This window comes from Bos taurus, chromosome 25 (genome assembly GCF_002263795.3).
Source record: "Bos taurus isolate L1 Dominette 01449 registration number 42190680 breed Hereford chromosome 25, ARS-UCD2.0, whole genome shotgun sequence".
Classification (NCBI taxonomy): Eukaryota; Metazoa; Chordata; class Mammalia; order Artiodactyla; family Bovidae; genus Bos; species Bos taurus.
In genome coordinates, this window is record NC_037352.1 from 36126532 (window position 1) to 36149343 (window position 22812).

General features: G+C 44.3%; 2 protein-coding genes and 1 non-coding gene across 3 annotated transcripts in view; 1 reads left to right on the plus strand and 2 right to left on the minus strand.

The window, feature by feature from the left end:
• ZCWPW1 (zinc finger CW-type and PWWP domain containing 1) overlaps positions 1-11678 on the plus strand; it is a 23885-nt gene extending 12207 nt beyond the window's left edge. The window contains 10 exon segments of the mRNA NM_001076853.2: positions 4357-4473; positions 5181-5301; positions 6136-6211; positions 6615-6719; positions 7908-7991; positions 8589-8655; positions 9063-9163; positions 9976-10036; positions 10483-10641; positions 11207-11678. Coding sequence (NP_001070321.1) covers positions 4357-4473; positions 5181-5301; positions 6136-6211; positions 6615-6719; positions 7908-7991; positions 8589-8655; positions 9063-9163; positions 9976-10036; positions 10483-10641; positions 11207-11511 — 1196 coding nt within the window. The 3' untranslated portion in view covers positions 11512-11678.
• LOC112444368 (U6 spliceosomal RNA) lies at positions 3848-3954 on the minus strand. Its single transcript, XR_003032698.1, has one exon. It is a non-coding gene; the product is annotated as a U6 spliceosomal RNA (small nuclear RNA).
• Positions 10879-22812, minus strand: part of PILRA (paired immunoglobin like type 2 receptor alpha) — a 17402-nt gene continuing 5468 nt past the window's right edge. Inside the window, 5 exon segments of the mRNA NM_001206350.2 lie at positions 10879-12590; positions 12761-12792; positions 13020-13069; positions 14039-14069; positions 16805-17002. Of these exon segments, the coding sequence (NP_001193279.1) occupies positions 12447-12590; positions 12761-12792; positions 13020-13069; positions 14039-14069; positions 16805-17002 (455 nt within the window). The 3' untranslated portion in view covers positions 10879-12446.

The window sequence follows — 22812 nt, forward strand, 5'->3', positions numbered from 1 at the left end:
ATTAGGGTATTCTTTCAGGCGAGGGAGAGTCTAGGTATGAGCCCTGGGGCTCTTCCTTCCAGGGGCCTGGTTTTCCAATTGGTATGTCGTTTCCATAGATACTGGGCATAGAGCTCAAAAGTCCACAGTCCGGCCCAAGATGGAGTCCCGTTTCGAGATGGAGCCTGTTCTGTCTGTTTCCTCCTTCATAAAGAGGTAGCAGTGGCTAGCTCAAAGACCATGTTACAAAGTGAGAATTTCATCTTAAGTATAGTGGGAAGCCCCTGGTGGGTTTTAACCAGGGAAGTGGCATCCTCAAATTGATGTTTTAAACAGATCCTTTTGGTGATTAATTGGAGAATGGAGTATGAGAAGCCAAGAGTAGACCAGTTAAGAAGTTAGTGCTAGGATTAAATATTTTGGTGGCTTGGATTAGGATGATGAAGGAGACGAAAAGCAAATGGTTTTACGATATGTTTTGGAGATAGGGTTGTCAGAACTTGGTGATGAATTGAATATTGGAAAGTGAGAGAGAAGAGGGTTTGAGCAGTTGTGTGAAAGGAGCAGGTGAACAGCAGTTCTGTAGGATGAGATCAAGAATCTGGGTTTGGACTCATTGGTTTTGAGATTGTTGTGAGACCTCCAAATAGAGATGTCAAAGAGCAAGGTGGCTATAGGAACTGGGAGCTCAGAACAGAGGCCACTGGCATACATCTCTGTGTTGTCAGGTATGAAAATGGGTTTCAAATAGAGGATATGGGTAAGCTGACCTCAGGAGAAAGTGCAGATGGGAGTGAAGACCCATGATTAGGCTTTGGGACTCCAATTTAGAGATTAGACAGAGAATGAGGTGAACCCAATTAAGTTACCAGAAAAATGGAAGGGGAGAGGGGAAAAGGGAGAATGAGGGATCACAGAACCCAAGGAAGCTGGTGTTTCACAAATTAGCATTAACTGAAATGCTCTTTACCTGTGTGTCTATGACATTAGCCTTCATTAACACAGAGCCACATCTGAACTTCAGTTTTCTAACACATCTTTGCTTTCTAAGTTGTTGGAAAGGAAACTCTAAGGAACTGTATGTCTTTAAAACTGTCATAGAAATATCATCCTAAACCATGAATATCTAGTTTTATAGCATTAGGATGATTTTTCACCCATTCATTTCCTCATGAATATTTATATTTTTACAACTACCATTTATTTTCTTGATCTCTGTTCTCTTTTATGGTCCCTGGCCCTTTCTCCCACTCTCTTTTCTAGCCTTGCCAGGTTACCTCTGTAAACATCTACAACTGTCAGTGGCAACTGTCATTTCAAACTAATACATCATTCCCAACCAGTACTTAATTATTCAAAATAACTGAGAAAGTGATCCATAATATGAGATATTTTGGAAGGACCCAAATGTAAGTCATCTACTTTGCTGAGGGATGATTTTGGTGGGATGGAGGGCATCCCTTACGTTTCAGCATTTAAGGTAAACTGACAAGTGAGAGAGTGAACTTACTAGAGAAACATATTGGTTGGTGTCGTTAACTGAATATATGGTGTACCTGGTCAGTGATTTTCTCTAGCAAAGCTCAGTTGAATGAGTGTAGGCACAGAAAAAGAGTGGGTTCATTCAGAATTGTGTTTGCCAGCTGAGTCGGGGGAAGGACAGAGGGAAAGGGAGTTGATGATGTCTGCAAGAGAATCTAAGGAAATCAAATGTGCGTAACTACAGAGTGAAGAAAAGAGGTTGCTACTAGTTGAGAGGAAGGTGGGGCCAGTGGATTGGAGATCTAGATAAAGGGAAAGTTGCCATGAGTTCTTGGAGCAAGGTGGAAGGATGGGGCATTTTTATCAGAGAAGAGTTTAGATAAGTGATTCAGGGGAGTGTACAGTCCCTGCAGATGACTCGGGGGGCCATGCAGGATGGGAGTGGGTTCCTGAGGTGAAGGGGTTACTGAGGTGGCATGGAGGAGAAGGTATGTGGTGCTTGTACATTACCCTTGTGGATATATGGTAATCTATGAGGGCAGGAGGCAGAGAGAAGGAAAAGACTGAACCAGATAGCAGCATTGTCATTGCAAGGGAGATAAGAAGGCAGTGTATCTCATGGCCTGGACCTTAAGGGAGGGAGTGTTTTTATAGAATGGAGGATAGTAATGGTCTGCAAGTGTCAATGGGCGGAAAGGGTGATACTGGCCCCACTTTCTGGCCTGGGGGATGTGAGAAGAACAGCTTCTGCTTAGAGGGCTGCATGGGTCAGGTGGGGTTGGGTTGGGGCAGCATCACCAGATTTCTGCATCACCAGATTTCAAAAAGGAGGCAGAGGTTCAGAGAACAGGTTGAAGATATGTGGATTTTAGTTACTCTTGCCTGGAATTCCAAAGAATATTAATTTCATTTTCATTTCCAAATAATATAGTGGAAGAGTTTGGGAGGGAGAAAGGGGTGTGTGGAGCTTTGGGTCAACCTAGAAGATGTGGGGTAGAGAAAGGTGGGGATGAGAGTTTGGAATGTAATGGATAAAAAGAATGTTTGGCCTTTGAGCAGGGCCTGAAGTAAATAGTTGACTGAGAAACGATAGGCTTAAACCTGTCTTTTGGTGAGGGGTGAACTCAGAGCTCTTGGTCCCAAAGGCTGCAACTTGGTGATTTGGTGACAGGTTAATTCAAATAGGACAGGTTAGTTCAAAGAGGAACTCTGGATGCTGTGCACAAAAGAAATGCTGGTTAGTCCTTCAGAAGAACTTTTTTTGTTCTTTAATTATTTTTTTATTGAAAGATAATTGTTTTACAGAATTTTGCTGTTTCCTGTCAAACCTCAACATCAATCATCCATCAGATCAGATCAGATCAGTTGCTCAGTTGTGTCCGACTCTTTGCGACCCCATGAATAGCAGCACGTCAGGCCTCCCTGTCCATCACCAACTCCCGGAGTTCACTCAGACTCACGTCCATTGAGTCAATGGTGCCATCCAGCCATCTCATCCTCTGTCATCCCCTTCTCCTCCTGCCCCCAATCCCTCCCAGCATCAGAGTCTTTTCCAGTGAGTCAACTCTTTGCATGAGGTGGTCAAAGTACTGGAGTTTCAGCTTTAGCATCATTCCTTCCAAAGAAATCCCAGGGCTGATCTCCTTCAGAATGATCTGGTTGGATCTCCTTGCAGTCCAAGGGACTCTCAAGAGTCTTCTCCAACACTGCGGTTCAAAAGCATCAATTCTTCGGCACTCAGCCTTCTTCACGGTCCAACTCTCACATCCATACATGACCACAGGAAAAACCATAGCCTTGACTAGATGAACCTTTGTTGGCAAAGTAATGTCTCTGCTTTTGAATATGCTATCTAGGTTGGTCATAACTTTCCTTCCAAGGAGTGAGCGTCTTTTAATTTCATGGCTGCAGTCACCATCTGCAGTGATTTTGGAGCCCAGAAAAATAAAGTCTGACACTGTTTCCACTGTTTCCCCATCTATTTCCCATGAAGTGGTGGGACCGGATGCCATGATCTTCATTTTCTGAATGTTGAGCTTTAAGCCAACTTTTTCACTCTCCTCTTTCACTTTCATCAAGAGGCTTTTGAGTTCCTCTTCACTTTCTGCCATAAGGTATACATATATCCCCGCCCTTTTAAAACTCCCTCCAATCTCCCTCTCCATCCCTCCCATCTAGGTTGATACAGAGCCCCTGTTTGAGTTTCCTGAGCCATACAGCAAATTCCCATTGACTATCTATTTTATATATGGTAATGTAAGTTTCCATGTTACTCTTTCCATACATCTCACCCTCTCCTCCCCTCACCCCATGTCCATAAATCTATTCTCTATGTCTGTTTCTCCATTGTTGCCCTGTAAATAAATTCTTCAGTACCATTTTTCTAAAAAATATGGAACGCTTCACGAATTTGCGTGTCATCCTTGCACAGGGGCCATGCTAATCTTCTCTGTATTGCTCCAATTTTAGTCTATATGCTGCCAAAGCGAGCACAGTCCTTCAGGAGAACTTTTTAGTAGTGACATGCAGCCAGGAAATGAGGCAGTAGCCAAAAAGATGCCAGGCAGCCTTTTAAAGAAAATGGAAATACAGGAAACACTGCTTTCTGCCCCAGGGGAGAAGAGGTGATAGATGGTTCAGCAGAGAGACTGAGGTGTGAGACCTGGGTTCCAAGTTCAGCTTTGCCCCCAATTTAGACTGACCTTTAGCAGTCAGTTATCTCTTCCGAGCTTTTGGTTTTACTGTTTATAAGTCAGGGCTTGAACAAGTTGATCTCTAGGGCTGTGTGATTCTTGCAGAGGTGGTGGCGGCAGGGAGTATATTAATTTTAATTAAATTGAAGAAGGAAGAACGTATTTTTGAGTCTTCTTATTTCAGGTTTCTTTGCTGTGACAGGTCAATGTCTAGTCTGGGTCCAGTGTTCCTCCCCAAACTGTGAGAAATGGAGGCGGCTACGTGGGAACATTGACCCCTCAGTCCTCCCAGATAATTGGTCCTGTGACCAGAACACAGGTAAAATGGAAATTTCTTTTCAGTTTTTATGTTCCTTTCTTTCTTTCCCTGCTTTCATCCTTTAGATTAAATATGACAAAAATATAGTTATAACTCCAGGGGTCCCTGTAGTTAGCATTTGGGGAGAGGCGGGGATCTTGATGTCTTTTCAAAATGAATTTGGCATAAAGGGATAGAGGAAGACACTCTGAAGAGTAGGGGGGTCCTGGAATCTAAACGATTGTTCTGAGTAAATTCCATCTTCTTCTGCATTGGTTTGACCCTGTTAGTCTGACTAGACTTTTGGTATTGGGTTGGTATGGGATATATGAGGAAAAGCCAGTGAGAAAGATTCAGTGGCTTAGAATTCTAGAATGTTTGACTACTTAAAAAAGATTATGAAGATCTAGTCCTGCCCAGCTATTTTACAGATGAGAAAACAGAATATTGGAGAAATTATCTTCATGATGTTACACAGGTGGAAGCAGGGTCAGACATGTGTAGGTGGAAGTTTGGGATCTCTTTCTACAGAACATAACTCCTGCTTCTCCTAGCTCTAGCTGCATTTCCTTCATGAGCCTTTATTCATCCTTCAGGCCTGTCTTCCAAGTGTCCTTTTGGTCTTACCTGCTGCATATAACAATTTCTTCTTGACCTTTCCTCTGCCCTCATCCAGATTTTCACCTCATGAGGCCCTTTCTTTCCCTGCACTCCTCCTCTCTTGGCAGACTTGCAGTATAATCGCTGTGATATCCCTGAGGAGACCTGGACTGGTCATGAAAGTGATGTGGCCTATGCCTCCTACATCCCAGGATCCATCATCTGGGCCAAGCAATACGGCTACCCCTGGTAGGGTGCCATGGTAGAGTCAGAGCATCCTTCATAAACTTGAGAGTGGTAGCTTCAGGCAGAGAGGGAAGAAAATGAAAGGGATTTATAATGGAAATGTTACCTGCCTTATAAAGAGCATGGGTGAGGGAGAATATAAAGGAATAATCTTGGAGGCTTTGAAAGAGTGATTTCTAGAGATTTCATGGTGGATGTGGTATGTCCCTGGGGAAAAGGGTCAGCCAGTTCTACCCTGAATGGGTAGAAAGAGATGAGTGGCTCTAAGATTTTTTTTTAGACATTAGGAAAGGAGAGATATACAAAGTAAAGAGGAAAGGGAAGGGTGGAAGAGTTTCTTCTTTGGAGATGTCCCAAGTCAGAAGATTTTTGTTCTCAGGGTTGCCAGGAGGCCTAGAAGATAAGATATTTTGTAGTAGGAAGATTCTGAGCTTCTTTGTACATTGATGGAAGTTACCTCAGTCATTTGGTAGTGACCACTGTGGAGGGATGACAGAGGGGTCTATTTGGGGAATCCTTTATTTGCAAAACGTACTGCCCTTTTGTGTGCTAAGTCACTTCAGTTGTGTCCCGACTCTTTGCAACCCTATGGACTGTAGCCCTCTGTCCATGGGATTCTCCAAGCAAAAATACTGGAGTAGGTTGCCATGCCCTCCTCCAGGGGATCTTCCCAACCCAGGGATCGAACCCAGGTCTCCTGCACTGCTGGTGGATTCTTCACCATCTAAGACACAAGGGAAGCCCAGTGCCCTTTCACGTACATGTATATTGATGAGTTTGTGTTCTGCTCATATAACCCCTTCTCTTCCATCCCCTACACCCATCTGTCTTCTCCAGGTGGCCAGGCATGGTAGAACCTGATCCTGACCTGGGGGAATATTTTCTTTTTGCTTCTCATCTTGATTCCCTGCCGGTGAGTTTTCCTGGTTCAGGGTGGGTAGGTGCTCAGGGCAAAGTAATGAACAAATCCATCCTAATAGATGCACAGAGATAGAAATACAGACATAGCCAGCAGACACAAACAGAAACAAATTCTTAGCTAGAGTGACAAATGGATATAGAAACAAATATCTAATTAAATATTTATTAATTACTAGGACATTTGTGATTTTGACAAATAGGCTTTGGTTGGGATATCTGAGGTCAGGATGGAAGAACAATGGAATGAGGTGGGATAGGTGGGTCAGGCTTAAAGGAACAGACAAGGCCCAGCACTTCCTTTCTTGTGAATTCTCAGCTCTTCTCCTGCCTTTTCCTGGTTAGCAGGTCAGAGCAAGAAGGACAAGAGGCTATAACAAAGCTATCTTTTATTACAGTCCAAGTACCATGTGACATTTTTTGGAGAAACAGTCTCTCGTGCTTGGATCCCAGTCAACATGCTAAAGAACTTCCAGGAGCTGACCCTGGAGCTAAGTGGAGTGGTGAGTAACCTTCAGGGGTCAGTTGTGATATAGGGAACTTGAGAAACAAAATCTTCCCTTTATTAAATGTGACTTTTCCTGGAGGAAGCTGTGCCAGGAGGAAATTGCATGTCTGACCAAGTATGCCAGGGTGAGGCTATTCATGAGGAACACCTTCTACCATGATTGCAGCAGGAAAATGATTTTTCTTAGTTTCATTCCCTGTCTGCAGATAGAGGGCCTTCATGAAGACCATGGTTTTCTGCAGGTTAGCCAAAGCAAGTGTGATAGAAATGAAGGCACAGATTAACTCAGGGTTTCTCAGTCTCAACACTATTGACATTTTGGGTCAAATAATTTTCTATTATGAGGGGCTGTCCTAGGCATTATAGGATATTTAGCAGCATCCATGGGCTCTAATGGCATTTAGCCAGTAGTAGCCCTCACCCTAGTTGTGACAACCGAAAAATTGTCTCTAGACATTGTCAAATATCTTCTGGGAGAAAAATAAAGTCTCCCCTGGTTGAGAACCACTGAAATAACTAAGTGATATTTCCTCCTGGAATTCTCCAGGCAAGAATACTGGAGTGGGTACCCATTCCCTTCTCCAGGGGATCTTCCCAGCCCAGGAATATAATCCAGGCCTCCTGCATTGCAGGCAGATTCTTTACAATCTGAGCCACCAGGGAAGCCCAAGAATACTGGAGTGTGTTGCCTATCCCTTCTCCAAGGGGTCTTTCTGACTCAGGAATTGAACAAGTGTCTCCTGCTTTGAGGCAGATTCTTTACCAGCTGAGCTACCGGGGAAGCCCATAATCATTTTGGGCCTTACCAGTGAGGCCTAGGAGCTCAGGGACCTTAGATAATCAGGCTGTGAGTATTAAATCAAGTAGCTGGATATAAAGAAACTTGTGAGAAGCTTAAAAGTGCAGTCATCTGAACTCCTTTAATTTTGCCTCTACAAATTTCCATGGGCTTTACTTTGGAGAGGATGCCAAAATGTTGGTTGAAAATATTGCTAGAAATTGATGAAAGGTTTGTTTGGGTACAAGGGAGGACTGTGTTTCTGAGCTCAAAAGATTAAGAATAGGAGTATCATATCAATACCAGGAAGTAGAGATAAATGTAAAGATAATGTCTGGTGAGTAACAGTATGTTGGAGTCACTTCCCTAATGTTTATCACTGACTCTAATCTTCTTTCATTTCAGAGAAAGTGCAAAAATAAGGACTGCAGCCAGAAACTGTTGGTAGCCCTGATGATGGCTCAAAAGGCAGAGCAGATCAGTATTCAGGTGGGAAAGTTTAGATCACACACCTCCTTCTCTTTGGGACTTGGGACGCAAAACAAGTCATACAGTCCCTCCTGTAGAAAATTGGCTCTCCTTCCCTCTTACACAGTCTTAGTTCTAGAACTAGTCTTTTCTTCCCAGGCCAAGTTCCTTTGACTCTTTAAACTATCCATTCTTTTCCCTACCCTTGGACAAATGGAATTTTTTCTCTGTCCAAACAGAGACAGTTTGTGGTAGAGGGAATCCCACCACCCTGTTTAACTTCAAGTCTCAGGTGTATGTACCTTATTCTGTGGAGTTAGTTTTACCCTCAAATCCTGCCTTTGGGTAGGGGGTGGAGAATAACAAACAGTTAATTTCCTCTTCCCAGTTATTAACTGAATTATAAACAAACTGGAAAAAGAAGTTACAATAATATTGTATAATGTTATAATATAGTAGTTAAGTTCTCCAAAAATTTAGATAAACCTAATGTGAAGTTTCAAGTGAAAACGATGTGGAATATGAATACAAACTCTATAACTAGAAACCTTGAAGACAGGGGCAAAACTAGCCCCTGGGAGACCAGTGGATGATGCTTTTGTTTCTTGGCTCCCTCAGGAGCGGGTTAACTTGTTTGGTTTCTGGAGCCGATACAGTGGACCTGACAATGATGGGGAAGAAAAAGGTAGGATAAGTAGGAGGCTAAGGACCAGAGAGGGAGGGAAGGGATTCTTTCATGAGGGCAGCTGCTGAAGCTTTTATTTTATATCCAGTGCCGTCAACCTAGTTCTGGATTCTATAATATGAAGCTTTACATAAATGCCGTTGAGCAAATGTCTGGGATGGATGGATGGACACATGGGTAGAGAGAGGAATGGAGAAAAAAGGGAGTAGGGAGGGAGGGTGCATGTTGACTAGTGACAGGACTTGGAAGAGGGTAGAACCATGATAATCTGACAGCAGATTTTACGGAGAAAATACGACTTGGATATGAAAGAGTTGGAAGATTGATTTTCTGGGATCAGCTCCACTAACTCATCACCTGTTTTGTTGGATAAATTATTTAGCCTTTCCTTCCTATTCCTGTTTTAGATTTAGCGCTCTCTGGGACTAGCAGCTTAGATTCCTGCTTGGAGAAAGAAGAGAAAGAGCCAGAGTTGGAGGAGGATGGAGAGGAGGAACGAGATAAAGCAGTAAGATTGATCTTGGGGATTCCTTTGAGGAGATAGCTGTAGGGCATCTGGTTAGCATGGATTTGTATTTTCTAAGGCACTGTCCTGTCCCTACATCAGGGTAGCCCTGACGGGCTAGTTTTCTCTCTTAGGACTCTTCAGGGAAGAAGAGCCTCCTCTGTCCTCAGTTATTCTAATACCTCATATCTCTAGGAACTTATTTTTTGATGATAATCTCATTTCCTACTGTAGTTCTTTGGTTCTTACTGGAGCAATTTTACAGAATAGCAGGTTGCCTCTCTTTACTTTCTTCCCTGTGTGGACACTTAGGATATTCATTATTTTATTTCCTTAGTCTCTTTTCAGGCATATGAAATGTGGATATTTTTCATCTTTAAAGACTTTTTAAGAGCAGTCTTCGGTTTACAGGAGAATTGAGAGGAATGTACAGAGAGTTTCCATGTGCCTCCTTCCCCCACACATGTATAGCCTCCCCTGTTAGCAACAGCGTCCACCAGAGCAGTGCATTTGTTTGCAGTTGATGAACCTATTCAGTACATTGACACATCATAATCACGCAAGTCCATCGTTTACATTAGGATTTCCTCCTGGTAGTGTATATTCTATGGACTTGGACACGTATCCATCATTATGGTATCATATACTGGTACACAATAACTTGCTGGGATTTTGACTGAAGTTAGATCGATTCTGTAGATCAAACTGGGAAGAATTAGCATCTGGAACTTCCTTAAGTACACCCATCATTTCTGTAGCATCCTACTCTATTAAATCACAATTATATGACTTCATTTATATTTTATTTTTCTCAGGATCCAACTTTGCTTAATCCCAAGCCAGCCAAAATTCAAACAAAAAAACCCAAGACAAGAGGTAAGCAGGATAATTGGAAATGAGACATGTGTTCCTGTTAAGGCAGGGCAGAAGCAGAAAGTGCAAGGAGTCTGCAGGTAGCTGGGCCTTACTGACCTCTCGGCTCCAGAACCTGAGAAAATGGGTAAGACTCATGCTAATGTGGTCAGGGAATCTGTAGCTTCTCACTTCTGTGAGTTGAATTACAAAATCTTAGGTTAAAGGTGGAATGAATATTTTAAATTTTTAGCCAAGAAGGATGACTTCATGGGGAAGGCAGGTTTTGAGGTGAACTATAAAGAGAAGACGACCCAGGGAGAAAGAAAAGAAATATTTGGGGGAAAAGAAAGGAACCAGAAGGACTCACTAGATTGAAAATGAGCAGAAGACCCAGGGCAGAGACTAAATGTTTGGAGTTTGTGGACCCTAACCACACTGTCACTCAGAAATAAACCAATGTCCTTCAGGATTGGGGGTTGGGAGTGATGCCGGTGGAGCAGATGAACGAGATGGGACCCTGAAAAGGAGAACAACAAAGAGACCTCTGTTAAACGAACCTGCACCTCCACCTGTGCCTATAATGGGAAGGACAAAAGGGCATGGAAATTCAGGATCTGAGCAGCCGGGTAAGACCCAGACTTGGGACTGTGGGGCATGAGGCTCACGTCTGCAGGTTTCCTGCTCTGATCGTTCGTAAAACTTCCACAGCTTTTCATTACTTTGGAAAAAAACAAAAACAAAAAAACACACAAAAGTTTGGCCAAAAGGGCATCATCTAAATTGCAGAACACAACACACACTGTAGAAACATTTTATGGTTATTATTTGATTTTATTCAGGGACATACAGGGATACAAGAATGGTAAGGAGGTGAGAGGTAACATTTATTGATATTTTTGTGGGCTGGCTGGATAGATACTTCTATACTTGTTCCCTTTAGTTCTTTCAGTGTCTCTATCACTGGATATCCGCCATTTTAAAGATACGGAGACTGAGGTTCAAAGGGTTTAAAGTTTTCTCGAGGTCCATGAATCCAAGTCTTTCTGATCCCAAACCCCATTTTCTTTCTATAAAGAAAAGTCATCTTTTCCCAGAGATTGTTTTGGAAATAAAAGGTTTAGGAGTTGGACTTATACAAGGTGAGGACAGATTACCCGATAAGACTCTCAGTTTTGTCACTTTTTCATTTAGACCCTAAGAAAAAATTTAAAGCTCCCCAAAGCAAGGCCCCAGTAAGCAGCCTATCTGAAGAAAAAGAAGCTAGACTAGTGCCAGAAGTCCTGATCGCACCAGCTCCTTGTGGGGCCTGTCATGTTGTGGGGGAAGAAGGGCCTGAACCCCAGCATGCTGGAAGTGTGCCTTCTGACGATGGAGCCTCCAGTGACCTGGATCTGGACCAACTCATGGAAGATGTTGGAGAAGAGCTGGAGCAGAGGGAGGAGCCGCAGCACAGAGTTGACAGGGGGGAGCTCGCTGTGGCCTTCTGTGAGGAATAGCTGTGGACTTGTGCCTCCTTCCTGCTCTCTCACTCCTTCCTGCGTGAAGAGCCTCTCAGAGGATCCCCAAGAAGCTGATAAGTGTTGGGGTTGTTCACTGGCTGTGAGGTTACTTTGCTAAAGTCAGAGTTGTGCAGTTCTTGTTAATAAACCAGGTTACTGGTTTACTTGGTTTGGTTTGTCTCTAACTACTTGGTCTTTTTTGGCTTCTTCCTTTTCTCCTCCATGTCACTGGGCACATGGTCCTTCTGGTGGGAGACCTGTCAGTATAGGGATCTGGGAAGGTGATGACACCTGAGTCCTGGGAGAAGGACATCGAGAAAGCAGGTCTGGGTTCACAACCTGCCTCAGCCACTTACTAGCAACATGGCCTTGGGAAAAGCGCTGTGACCATCCTGGTTCTTATCCTGTCTCAGATGGTGTATCCAGTGCCATATAGAGTGATTGATGATGCTGAAATGAGGCCATGTGTGTAAAGCGTGAACACATGACGCATGCTAGTTATTATCCTAAGGAAAGTAGAAGGGTTAGATTAGGGGGACAGACCTTGGGTTCCAGATTGATTACCAGTGTTTGGGGATTTACTTGTCTCTGGCCTGAGGCAGTCACTGAACACAGTACTAGGGGAGGGATCTGGGCGTGAGCTAGCATTCATGGTTCATTTTTTTTAACTTCTGGAAAGACAGAAGTTGAAGGTGACATCAGCTTTCTCCTTAGATGTGTTCAGGGAGATTGTACAGGTAGTTTTATTTTTGTGGTGAAAGGCTGGGAAGTTGAAGAGGGAATTGGAGCGGTGGCTGTGTGACTCTCAGGTCCTTGGTGGCCATCAGCACCTGCCGGCTTCTGAGTGATCTGTGTGTGGCCGGGGTGATTGTGGGGAACTGAGATTGCTGTGCACAGCTGACTTGAAGGAGGTCCTCACTCAGTCCCACTGCTTAGGTCTTTAAGACAGAGTATAGGGTCTCTTCCTGGGGGCCCCCATGGAGAGAGGGCAAGGGAGGCACTGCTGTTGCTGGTGAGTTTAACCTAGAGAGGGCAAGGGAGGCGTAGAGGACTCCTCCGCTGCCACCACCATCATCCTGGGGAAGAAGGGAAAGGGCAGTGGGTGAGACAGTTGAAGGGCAAGAGTCCCATCTCAGAGCCACGATCCCACAGCTGATGCCCTGACTACATTGCAGTCCCTCTGTTCTTCCACCCCCTGCTTCTCCAGACTTCCCTCTCCTTTCAGGCCCTAATCAACGCTGCTTACCTTGGCATCCGGCTTGGGGTCTACATATTCTCCTAGAAAAAATCAACATGTGCCAGGATCAGGTGACCAGGCAGCCAGGGTAGAGAAACGGGCAGGGGCTCCAGCAGTGAGGTCATCTCTAGGTCAGGACCAGAGTCTCAGGGGAGGGTGGGTGAGGCAGGGGAGAGAGGAGGATGCTGAGGGCACCTGTGTGGGGAGGGGTTGTGGGGAGGAGGAGGAAGACCCAGGTGAGAGCGGGGATTTTGGCGGCAGGGCTTACCTTTATTCCCGATGTTCTCGTAATTCTCTTCCGTGTTTTTGAAGGACTCCCTGAGTGGGAACAGGAGGGCAGTGATGTGTCAGAGTCTGGGCAGAAAAGAGCTACCACCTGCCTCGGGCTGCTCCTCTCACTGGGGGCTCTGTGACCTGCCTGGTCACACTTGGAGATGAAGGCAGAGGTTTGAGGCTCAGACTGAGGCTGTCTGGACAGGGATGAGGGGCCGTTTTCAGTGTAACCCCATCCCTGAGAGCTGACTGGGGTGGACTCTTGCAGAGAAGTGGGTTTATTGAGGGGAGCAGGGAGGAGAAGCAGGACAGGGTGCCTGTCATTTCTGTGGCAGCGCCTGGGTTCAAACTGGAGCGTGAGAACCAGGGAGCTTCTCTCTGGTCCCCTGGGAGACTCCCAAGGAGACTGTCAAGAGTCAGGAAGGCGAGAAAGGAGGGAGGGGCTGTGAGAAGGAAAAGCCTGGACGTGGCAGAGAGGATGAGAAAGGAAAGCGGTGGGTGGTGAGGAGGGTGAGAGGAAAGGAAGAGGAGCCGGGGCCAGAAGAGAGGGAGCCAGGCTGGGGGCCATAAGGGAAGCCGCTCTGAGGAGAGACAGGGCAGAGCAGCTGGAGGCCCTGAGTCACAGGGCAAAGGACAGACTGGACAAGGAGCAAGAAAGGGGACAGAGCGTGGAGGAGGTGGGTGTCTTCTGGAGGGACAGCGTTCAAGGGGGAGACAAACCAGGAGGAACAGAGGGAAAGGCTGAGACCTGGGGATGGAAGGAGGAAAGGCGGGTGCCAGAGACAGACAAAGGATGTTCTGGGAGTCAGAGAAAATGCTGGGCCATGGCTCTGACTGTTAAGGATCGGGAGCCTCAGGAAGTGAAGAGCCTGGCCTGTGGGGACTTGGGAGGATGTGGATGAAGGCCCAGGGGGGAAGGCCCGTGAAAGGCTCCCTGGTGCTGCGCTCGGGAGGAAACTTCTTGCTCATAAAATAGCACTGCCCACCCCCCCATACTGGAGGACAAGCGCTCACCTGGCTGGGGTCCTGGCTTCAGTCTGCACACCTGTAGGAGGACCAACAGCGAGTCACTGTGCCATCCATGGAGGCCTGTCTCCCCGCCTCTCTGCCCCATCCCAGCTGAAACCTCCCTGGGAAGGGCTCGGGACTTAGAGCCGCCACCCTGTAGGCACCCTGAGGCTGCCCACACCTGTGCTGCCTTGTCTTCACCATCAGTCAGGAGAGCAGCTCTTCCCGCACCCAGAGCCCCGTCACCCTCTGAACAGGTTGGACTTACCACCTCCCCCAACTCTAGTGACCTCAGGTCCACTCAGTCACATCCTGGACTTTTTTTTTTCCATTGGGACTAAGAATTCTGACATAGTAAACACTAGTATCATTTTTATATTTTAAAATTCCTCCCAGCTCTCTTCCGTCATCATCCCTCCGTACCTGTGCGTGACCTCACTGCACTCTTGTCCTGATGATTCACTCAGGTTACCCAAGCTGCCGCTGAGCCCTCTCCTCTCCACCTGTGCCCTCTCATGGGCTCCCTGATCCCCTGGGTCCCCCTGTGCTTCTGCCACATCTCCAATCCTGGCTGTGCCCTGGGGCAGAGGATGCTATTTGTTTGCCCCATATCCATTCCCTTCTTCTTATTCAGTTACAGAACCTTGATTTTATTTGGAGTGTCAGGGTACCCCTCCCCCCTACAGGCAGATGTGGGATCTATGGTGAAACCTAGCTGATGATGTATTAATATAAGGGGAAGTTGTGGGTAGTATTTTTCAGTTCAGTTCAGTTGCTCAGTCGTGTCCAACTCTTTGCCACCCCATGGACTGAAGCACACCAGGCTTCTCTGTCCATCACCAACTCTCGAACCCTACTTAAATTCATGTCCATCGCGTCAGTGATGCCATCCAACCATCTCATCCTCTGTCCTCCCCTTCTCCTCCCACCTTCAATCTTTCCCAGCATCAGGGCATTTTCCAGTGAGTCAGTTCTTTGCATCAGGTGGCCAAAGTATTGGAGTTTCAGCTTCAGCATCAGCCCTTCCAGTGAATATTCAGGACTGATTTCCTCTAGGATGGCTCTCCTTGCAGTCCAAGGGACTCTCAAGAGTCTTCTCCAACACCACGGTTCAAAAGCATCAATTCTTCGGTGCTCAGTTTTCTTTATAGTCCAACTCTCACATCCATACATGACCACTGGAAAAACCATAGCTTTGACTAGATGGACCTTTGTTGGTAAAACAACGTCTCTGCTTTTTAATACGCTATCTAAGTTGGTCATAGCTAGTCTTCCAAGGAGCAAGCGTCTTAATTTCATGGCTGCAGGAATTTTAGGAAGACTCTTTAAAAGGACAGACAGCTGGAGCAGAGTCTTTTTGTCTTTTCCTCCTACGTCCTGCTTCCTGTTTAGATTCACAAATCTGGCATCCTAGCAGCTGTCTTGCACATAAAGCAACCTTCAGGATAGAAGCCAGTATCCACGACAGTGAGTAGACAGGAGACTCAGTGTCTTAGTATCCTCTGCTTTCTGCCTCCAGATCCTTTTAGATGGGAGGAAAAAATCCACTCTTGTGTTACTTGCCCACTGTTATTTCTATTCTCTGATGCTAGCAGCTGAACACAACTATTTTTTTTGGGCCATGGCACAACTTCCAGGATCTTACTCCCCTGACCAGGGATTGAACCCAGGCCCTAGGCAGTGAAAGCGTAGAGTCCTAACCACTGGACCACCAGGGAAGATGGATTTTAATCAGTAATTTCTAAAGGTTGTAGTTGAATACTGCTGAAAAAAAACATAGTCAAATACAATGATGCTCATACAGATTTATGGCTTCTCATCTGAATTGATCATCAAATACCATATTGCATTTTCTCAGTGACTACATCAAGTTTTTTTCTTCATCTCAAACCCTCATTCTTAGTCTCAGGACACAACCACTATGGTTTTTGCTCTGCAGAATAAAATAATGATTTCAGAGTGACCCCAGCCTGGCCCCTCCACCAGACTGTGTATCTGCCAGGCCAAGCTGAGGAGGCCACTTCTGCTTCACATTGTTTCTGGGGTCAGAGGCTCTGGGATGTGATTTCCAAGGTTGTCTTTTTTCATCTCCTGGCTCTTCCACAGCCCTGAGCTACCTACAGTCCCTAGAATGCCTTCCTTCCCCTGGAAAGACAGTGACCTCTATACCACCCTCACCACCTGGCTAATTCTTCATTCGTTGATAGTTTTGCGCTTCCTCTTTGACGTCTTCCTTGATTACCCTTCCTTCCTCCCAAACTACCACAGCTCTTTCCACACGAGGCCGTTAGCCTTTGAGGCAACTGCTCCCCTCATCCTCCCAGCCCCCAGATCCTTGAGAGCAGGCCTGCGCTTTATTTACTTTTGCATTTCCAGTTATAAGCCAGGCTCTGGAAAATCGGTGTCCAACCAGTACTTGCTGAGTGGAGCCACCTTCCTATCCCTTCTTTCTCTCTCTTCTGTGTTTCACAGGGCAGGCCCTCCCTCCCCAGGAACCAAAAGGGAGACTGATGAGAAATGATTAAGTCAGGAGACAAGAACTGGAAAATCATCAGGTTTGTAGAGAGGGATTGGTCTTGAGCGGTGGGTCCCAAACTTGATGACACACAAATACCACCTGAGGAGGTAAAATGAGATTCCCAAGCCCAGACCTCAGGCCCAGAAGGAATTTGCATTTTTACTGAGCAGCTCTGGTCATTCTGATGCAGGAAGGTTCTGAGAAACACTTAGTTGGGAATCTTGGGGAGAGGTTGAGGGTCCTGGATCACTTACTTTTGCTTCTCTTGCATCTAAAGTACACAATCAGCGCCACAATTGTGGCTACAAGCGCAGCGCTGGCCAGTGCCAACCCAACTATAGCTTCCGTACTCTGGAGCCAAGACCATGGACTCTTTCCGCCCTCTGAGTTCTTAAGGACAGCTGTAGCAGTGGTGGCAGCCGTGGTGGGGTTCTGGGTGGTTGTCTTGCTGGCTGGGAAGACAGGAGAAATATGCAAATTATTCGCTGAAGGGCTGGAAGCATCTGGGTGAAAACTGTCTCATCTTGTTCCCTAGTTTGGGGAATGTGGAGAGTGGGGAACAACTCTCTGAAGCTCTCCCACAGAGAGGGGAGTAACAAAGGGAGATTCTGGAAGCTCCAAATCTTCACTCTGTTTGAATCCTGACTCAACCACTGATCAGTGCTGTGATCTCAGAACCTCATTTCATTACTTACATATAGGGAGAAGTAAATCACAGAATCAAAAACAAATTTTTTTATTGTGGTAAAATACATGCAACACAAATTTACCATCTTAACCATATTTAAGTGACATCAAGCCAATTCACATTAGCATGCAACCATCATCACCAGCCATCTTTCGAACTTCATCTGTCCAAACTGAAACTCTGTCCCCATTAAATACTGACCCCCATCCCCCCTCCCCCCAGGCCCTGGCATTCACTGTTCTGCTTTCTGACCCTAAGTATTTGATTGCTCTTGGTACTTCAGAGAAGTGGATTCAAACAGTGTTTGTCATTTTACATGATTATCTTAATAAGTGAGAAAACATCTGTAAAGCAACTAGTATTATTGGAAATATATTATTGTTACATGAATATATATTGAACTTTACTTACTACAGACATGCTACCTTTGTAGATGTTTAAGGCACCATTAAAAAACTGGCATAATAGTAAGCCACATACAAAAAACCCAACTCCAGTAAAATCTTGTGTGGACTGAATTCTCTGTGCACTTAGTAGAAATTAGTAAAGTGTGAATCCTATTTCTCAATTGAGACAAAAAATTTAAATTCTTAGTCAAATAAATATATATAATGACATGCTATTTAGAAAATAAAAACAACAGCAATATATATGTATATTTTTAAAACTCCTGGAATATGACTAAAGCCAAATTCTAAGTTAAATTCATAGTATTAGATGCTATAATTATTGAAAATGGAATGAAAGTTTTAAAATGAAGGAAATAGTCAATTTCCAAAGAAAAAAGTTACCAAACAGAAAGGAACTAGCTCTAAGGAAACTAAAAGTAATGACAACCTACGTAGGAATAAATGTTTTTAGGAAACAGGACAGCAGAAAGAATCATAAATGCAGAAAGTGGTTAGAGAAAAAAAAAAACACAAGAAAACAGACAAGACTCTTGTAAATCGAACAACAAAGAGTATTGAAATCATGAGTGAGTGTGTGCTCAATTTATGGGTTGATAATTCTAAAAACCTCTGAAATGGATTATTTTCTGAGACAAATAATAATTTTTAAAAATGCATTTAAGAAATAGTAACCTTTAATGGATTAGACAAAGAAGAAATTTAGAACACTATTAAAGAACTATTTTTCATAAAGATTTCAAGTTCAGAAGGTTTAATGGAAAAATTCTTGTGAAAATTTAAGGAACAGATAACTCTCAGAAGATTCTAGAACAGAAAAATATGGAAAACGGTACAATTCTAATTCATTTCATAAAGTGATAACATAATCTTGATGCTAATATTCCTAACTTTTAGAAATGTAGACTAAAAGAATAAAAGGCTATTTTGTTTTAAACTGACCTGAGTCGGGGAAAATACCTAGTATTGACACAGCAGGAGTATGGGTTGGCACAACCTTAGGAGAGGTTTGGGTATATCTATCAGAATGTAAAATATCCAAGCGTGCCTTTAGATTCAGTGATTTCTGTGCTAGGAAATTATCCTATGGACGTGCTGGTACAAGTATTCAAAGGCCTGTGTTTGAGGGTGTTCTCTGCAGCTTTATTTGTGATTTGGTAGCAACCTAAATGTCTTTAAATATGAGACTGATTAAGTGAACTACAATCCATTGCTACAGTGGGAGACCATGCAGTCATTTAAAAAGAAAGGTGTGGATGTATATGTGCTGAAGTGGAAAGATACTTGAGGTCCATGAAGTAAACACAGAAAGCTGAAGATCGGGAGAGTGTGCAGCTTGAGTCTCTTACGTTCCATCTCTGTATATCTGCATCTGTGTCTCTTATCTGTGGAGAGAGCATTTCTGCAGAAAGGGGTAGTAGCCGAGAGATAAAGGAGAGGAATGTGATTTTCATTTGATTCCCTTCTGTGCTGTTTGACTGTTTTTAAAACTATGTGCAAGTATGTATTACCAGTAATTTTATTTTTAAAATGTAACATCTATTTTTATATAAGTTGTATAGGCACATAATTTAAAGAATCAACAAATTCCCCACAGGTTATAAAAACAGCACCCCCTCCTCACTCCCCAGATGGAACTGTTTTTAGCACCTCTTGCTGTTTTTTGGCATTAACCTCACGTTTCTAAATCACAGGCTTATCTGGGAAGTGAGTGTAGAGAGAGGAGGTCCTGGGACTGAGCCCTGGGACCTCCTCTCTCCACACTGGGATAATCTCTCTACACTTTCACAGAGACACTCAGAAATAACGTCTCAGCAACTGTCTGGCCATCCCTCAGCCAGTCAAATAGACACAAAACTCTCTCTCTCCCCAGAGGTCACAGCTCCTTTCTAGGTCCCAGAACCTACTTCCTCCCCTGCTTCTTAGGCCTGTGGCTGGTCCCAGGCGTCTCACTATCCCTGACTGGTTTCCCCACCCTGTGCCCCCCATCAAAACTCTCAGTTACCCTGTTGGAGCAGCTGCCTCCTACTGGGACTCTCACTTACGTCCCAGCGGCCTTCCTGTTCCATCTGAATAAAGCAGCACCCTAGCACCTCTAGCCACTGATTGTGCTTCATTTTCCTGCTTTTCTCTTTTCACCACCACCTGACACACAGAATTAATTTGTTTTTTGTGTGTGATATTCTTTCGAGTGTAAGTTGTTACACTCAACTGTAAATGTAAGTTGTACACTCAAGTGTAAGTTCCATTGTTAAGGACATTTATGTTTTGTTCTGTATTAACTGCTCTTTCCTCAGTGCCCAGCTTAGGACCTGACACATAGCAGGCACTCAGTCAGTATTTGCTATTTGATTTGTTAAAGGATTAAACAAAATAATTTTCCCTTGGAAATTCACGACACTCAACCATTGCCTTTCAGTATCCTCTATTGCTATTGAGACAGCCAAGCCACTCTAATTCCTGACTCTTTATGTGGCCAGTTTCTTCCCTCCTTGGAAATGTATCGGATCTCCCTTTATCAGATATGCAGATGACACCACCTTATGGCAGATAGCGAACAAGAATTAAAGAGCCTCTTGATGAAAGTGAAAAAGGAGAGTGAAGAAGTTGGCTTAAAGCTCAACATTCAGAAAACTAAGATCATGGCATCAGGTCCCATCACTTCATGGCAAATAGATGGGGAAAGAGTGGAAACAGTGTCAGACTTTATTTTAGGGGGCTCCAAAATCACTACAGATGGTGAGTGCAGCCATGAAATTAAAAGACGCTTACTCCTTGGAAGAAAAGTTATGACCAGCCTAGACTGCATATTAAAAAGCAGAGACATTACCACAAAAACCATTGCCAACAAAGGTCCATCTAGTTAAGACTATGGTTTTTCTAGTAGTCATGTATGGATGTGAGAGTTGGACTATAAAGAAAGCTGAGCACCGAAAAATTGATGCTTTTGAACTGTGGTGTTGGAGAAGACTCTTGAGAGTCCCTTGGACTGCAAGGAGATCCAACCAGTCCATCCTAAAGGAAATCAGTCCTGAATAGTCATTGGAAGGACTGATGCTGAAGCTGAAACTCCAATACTTTGGCCACCTGATGTGAAGAACTGACTCATTTGAAAAGACCCTGATGCTGGGAAAGATTGAAGGTGGGAGGAGAAGGGGAGGACAAAGAATGAGATGGATGGCATCACTGACTCAGTGGACATGAGTTTGAGTAAACTCTGGGAGTTGGTGATGGACAGGGAGGCCTGGTGGGCTGCAGTCCATGGGGTCACAAAGAGTCAGACATGACTAAGAGACTGAACTGAACTTATCCTTGGTGTTTTGAAATTTGTATGTTGCAGTACCCCAGGGTTCGTCTTTTTATTTTTACTCATGTTGCTGGGTTCTTTCATTCTGGAGAATTTCTATAGTAGTTTTGTTGATATTTTCTTCCCCATGGCCGCCTTTTTTCTCTGTTTTTAAAACTTGTTCAGAGATTGGAACTCTTGGACCAATTCTCAATTTGTCTTATCCTTCCTTATAATTCCAACATTATATTTCTAAGGCTGCTATGACAAATTGCTGCAAACTGAGTGACTCTAAACAATAGAAGTTTACCTCACAGTTCTGGAGGCCAGAAGGCAGAAATCAAGGTGTCAGCCAGGCTGCATCACTCAGGAGGCTCTGTGGTGGGGGGCAGTCTGTTCCTTGCTTCTTTGGCTTCTAATGGCTGCTTCACCCCAGTCTCTGTGTCTGTGGTCACATTGCCTGCTCTTCCATCTGTGTCCAGTCTCCCACTGCCCCTCTCTTATAAGGACATGTTTATTAGCATCTAGAGTCCACCCAGATAATCCCAGATAACCTCCTCATCTCAAATTCCTCAACTGAATCACATCTGCAGCCATATAAGATATTATTCACTTGTTTGGGGGCCACTGTTCAAACCACTACAACAATATCCAAATCTTTGAATTTTCTTGAACTACAATATCCAAATCTTTCAGTTTTCTCCCACCTTTTAAGATATTTCCATGAACTTCATCTTTCAATCATGTATTGAGTTTTCCATCTTTGCTAGTATACTTCTAATTTCTAAGATCTCTTTTTTTGTTTTGAAAGCTCCTTTGCAAAGCATTCTATTGTGTCATATATATGAAATTCTTTAACTTTATGAGGATGATGGTTCTTTGAAAATTTCAGTCTCCTTTCATTGTTTTGGATTCTTCCAGGTTCCCTTCCCCCTTGATTGTTCTGCTCTCTGCATCTCATGGGACAAGCATTCCTTAAATATTTAGTTCAAAGCTTTTAAAAACAGGCATCCTGGGCACAGCTGAGGTGAGGGTATAGTCCTCACTGCAGGGGATTTGGTGCAAGGCCAAGACCCCAGTCACCTTGTCCCCTTGGCTCCCAACATGCATGAAGATGTGAGTGTGTTATAGCAGAAAGTGCATGTCAGATCACTTTACAGTGAGTAGGACAGTATGACTCACTCTACAGTGAGTAGAGTGATCTGTTAGATTTCTAGATCTTTTCAGGCCCATCAGGTAGCTATTCCGGAAAAGCTATTTTGGAAGTGGGAAATAGACCAGAGGAATTATTCCTGATTGTCTGCCCTTGGTGTGTGGTGTGGGAGTACCAGCCTGGCTGCTTGCGTCCTGCGAGGCCTCTACAAGGGTCACGGTATTTCAGGTCTCATCAGTTCACCAAATCTCCGAATTGAAGAACTGAACCCTTGTCTCCAGGTATGCCCCAGGGTACCCCCCTAAGACTCCCTGTGGATTATTGTTTCTAGAACGCATATATCCAGCCTTTTGTTGGGCTGAGGTGTGAGGGTGCGGAGGTGTCTCTGCTTCCTAAATACACTTCAGTTAGTGCTCTAGTTTCCAGGTCCCCTTCCACGCCCAGTTTCATGGATACTAGGAGTTGCTATTCCTGACCCTTTAAGGGGTTTTGCAGTATAAATTGCCTTCCTTCTGGATGTCCCCACTGTTGACTTAGGGTTTAATTCCTCTGGTCTATTTCCCACTTCCAAAATTTTGTTTTTGTCCACCTAACTTGCAAATGTTTTTATCCCTCTGGGTTTTTGTCTTAAAAAAATTCCCTTTTCTGTCATTTTAGTAGATTTTTGGAGGGAGTGGAGGTAAACATATGCATATAACCTAGCATCTTGGCCAGAATTTATGCATTAC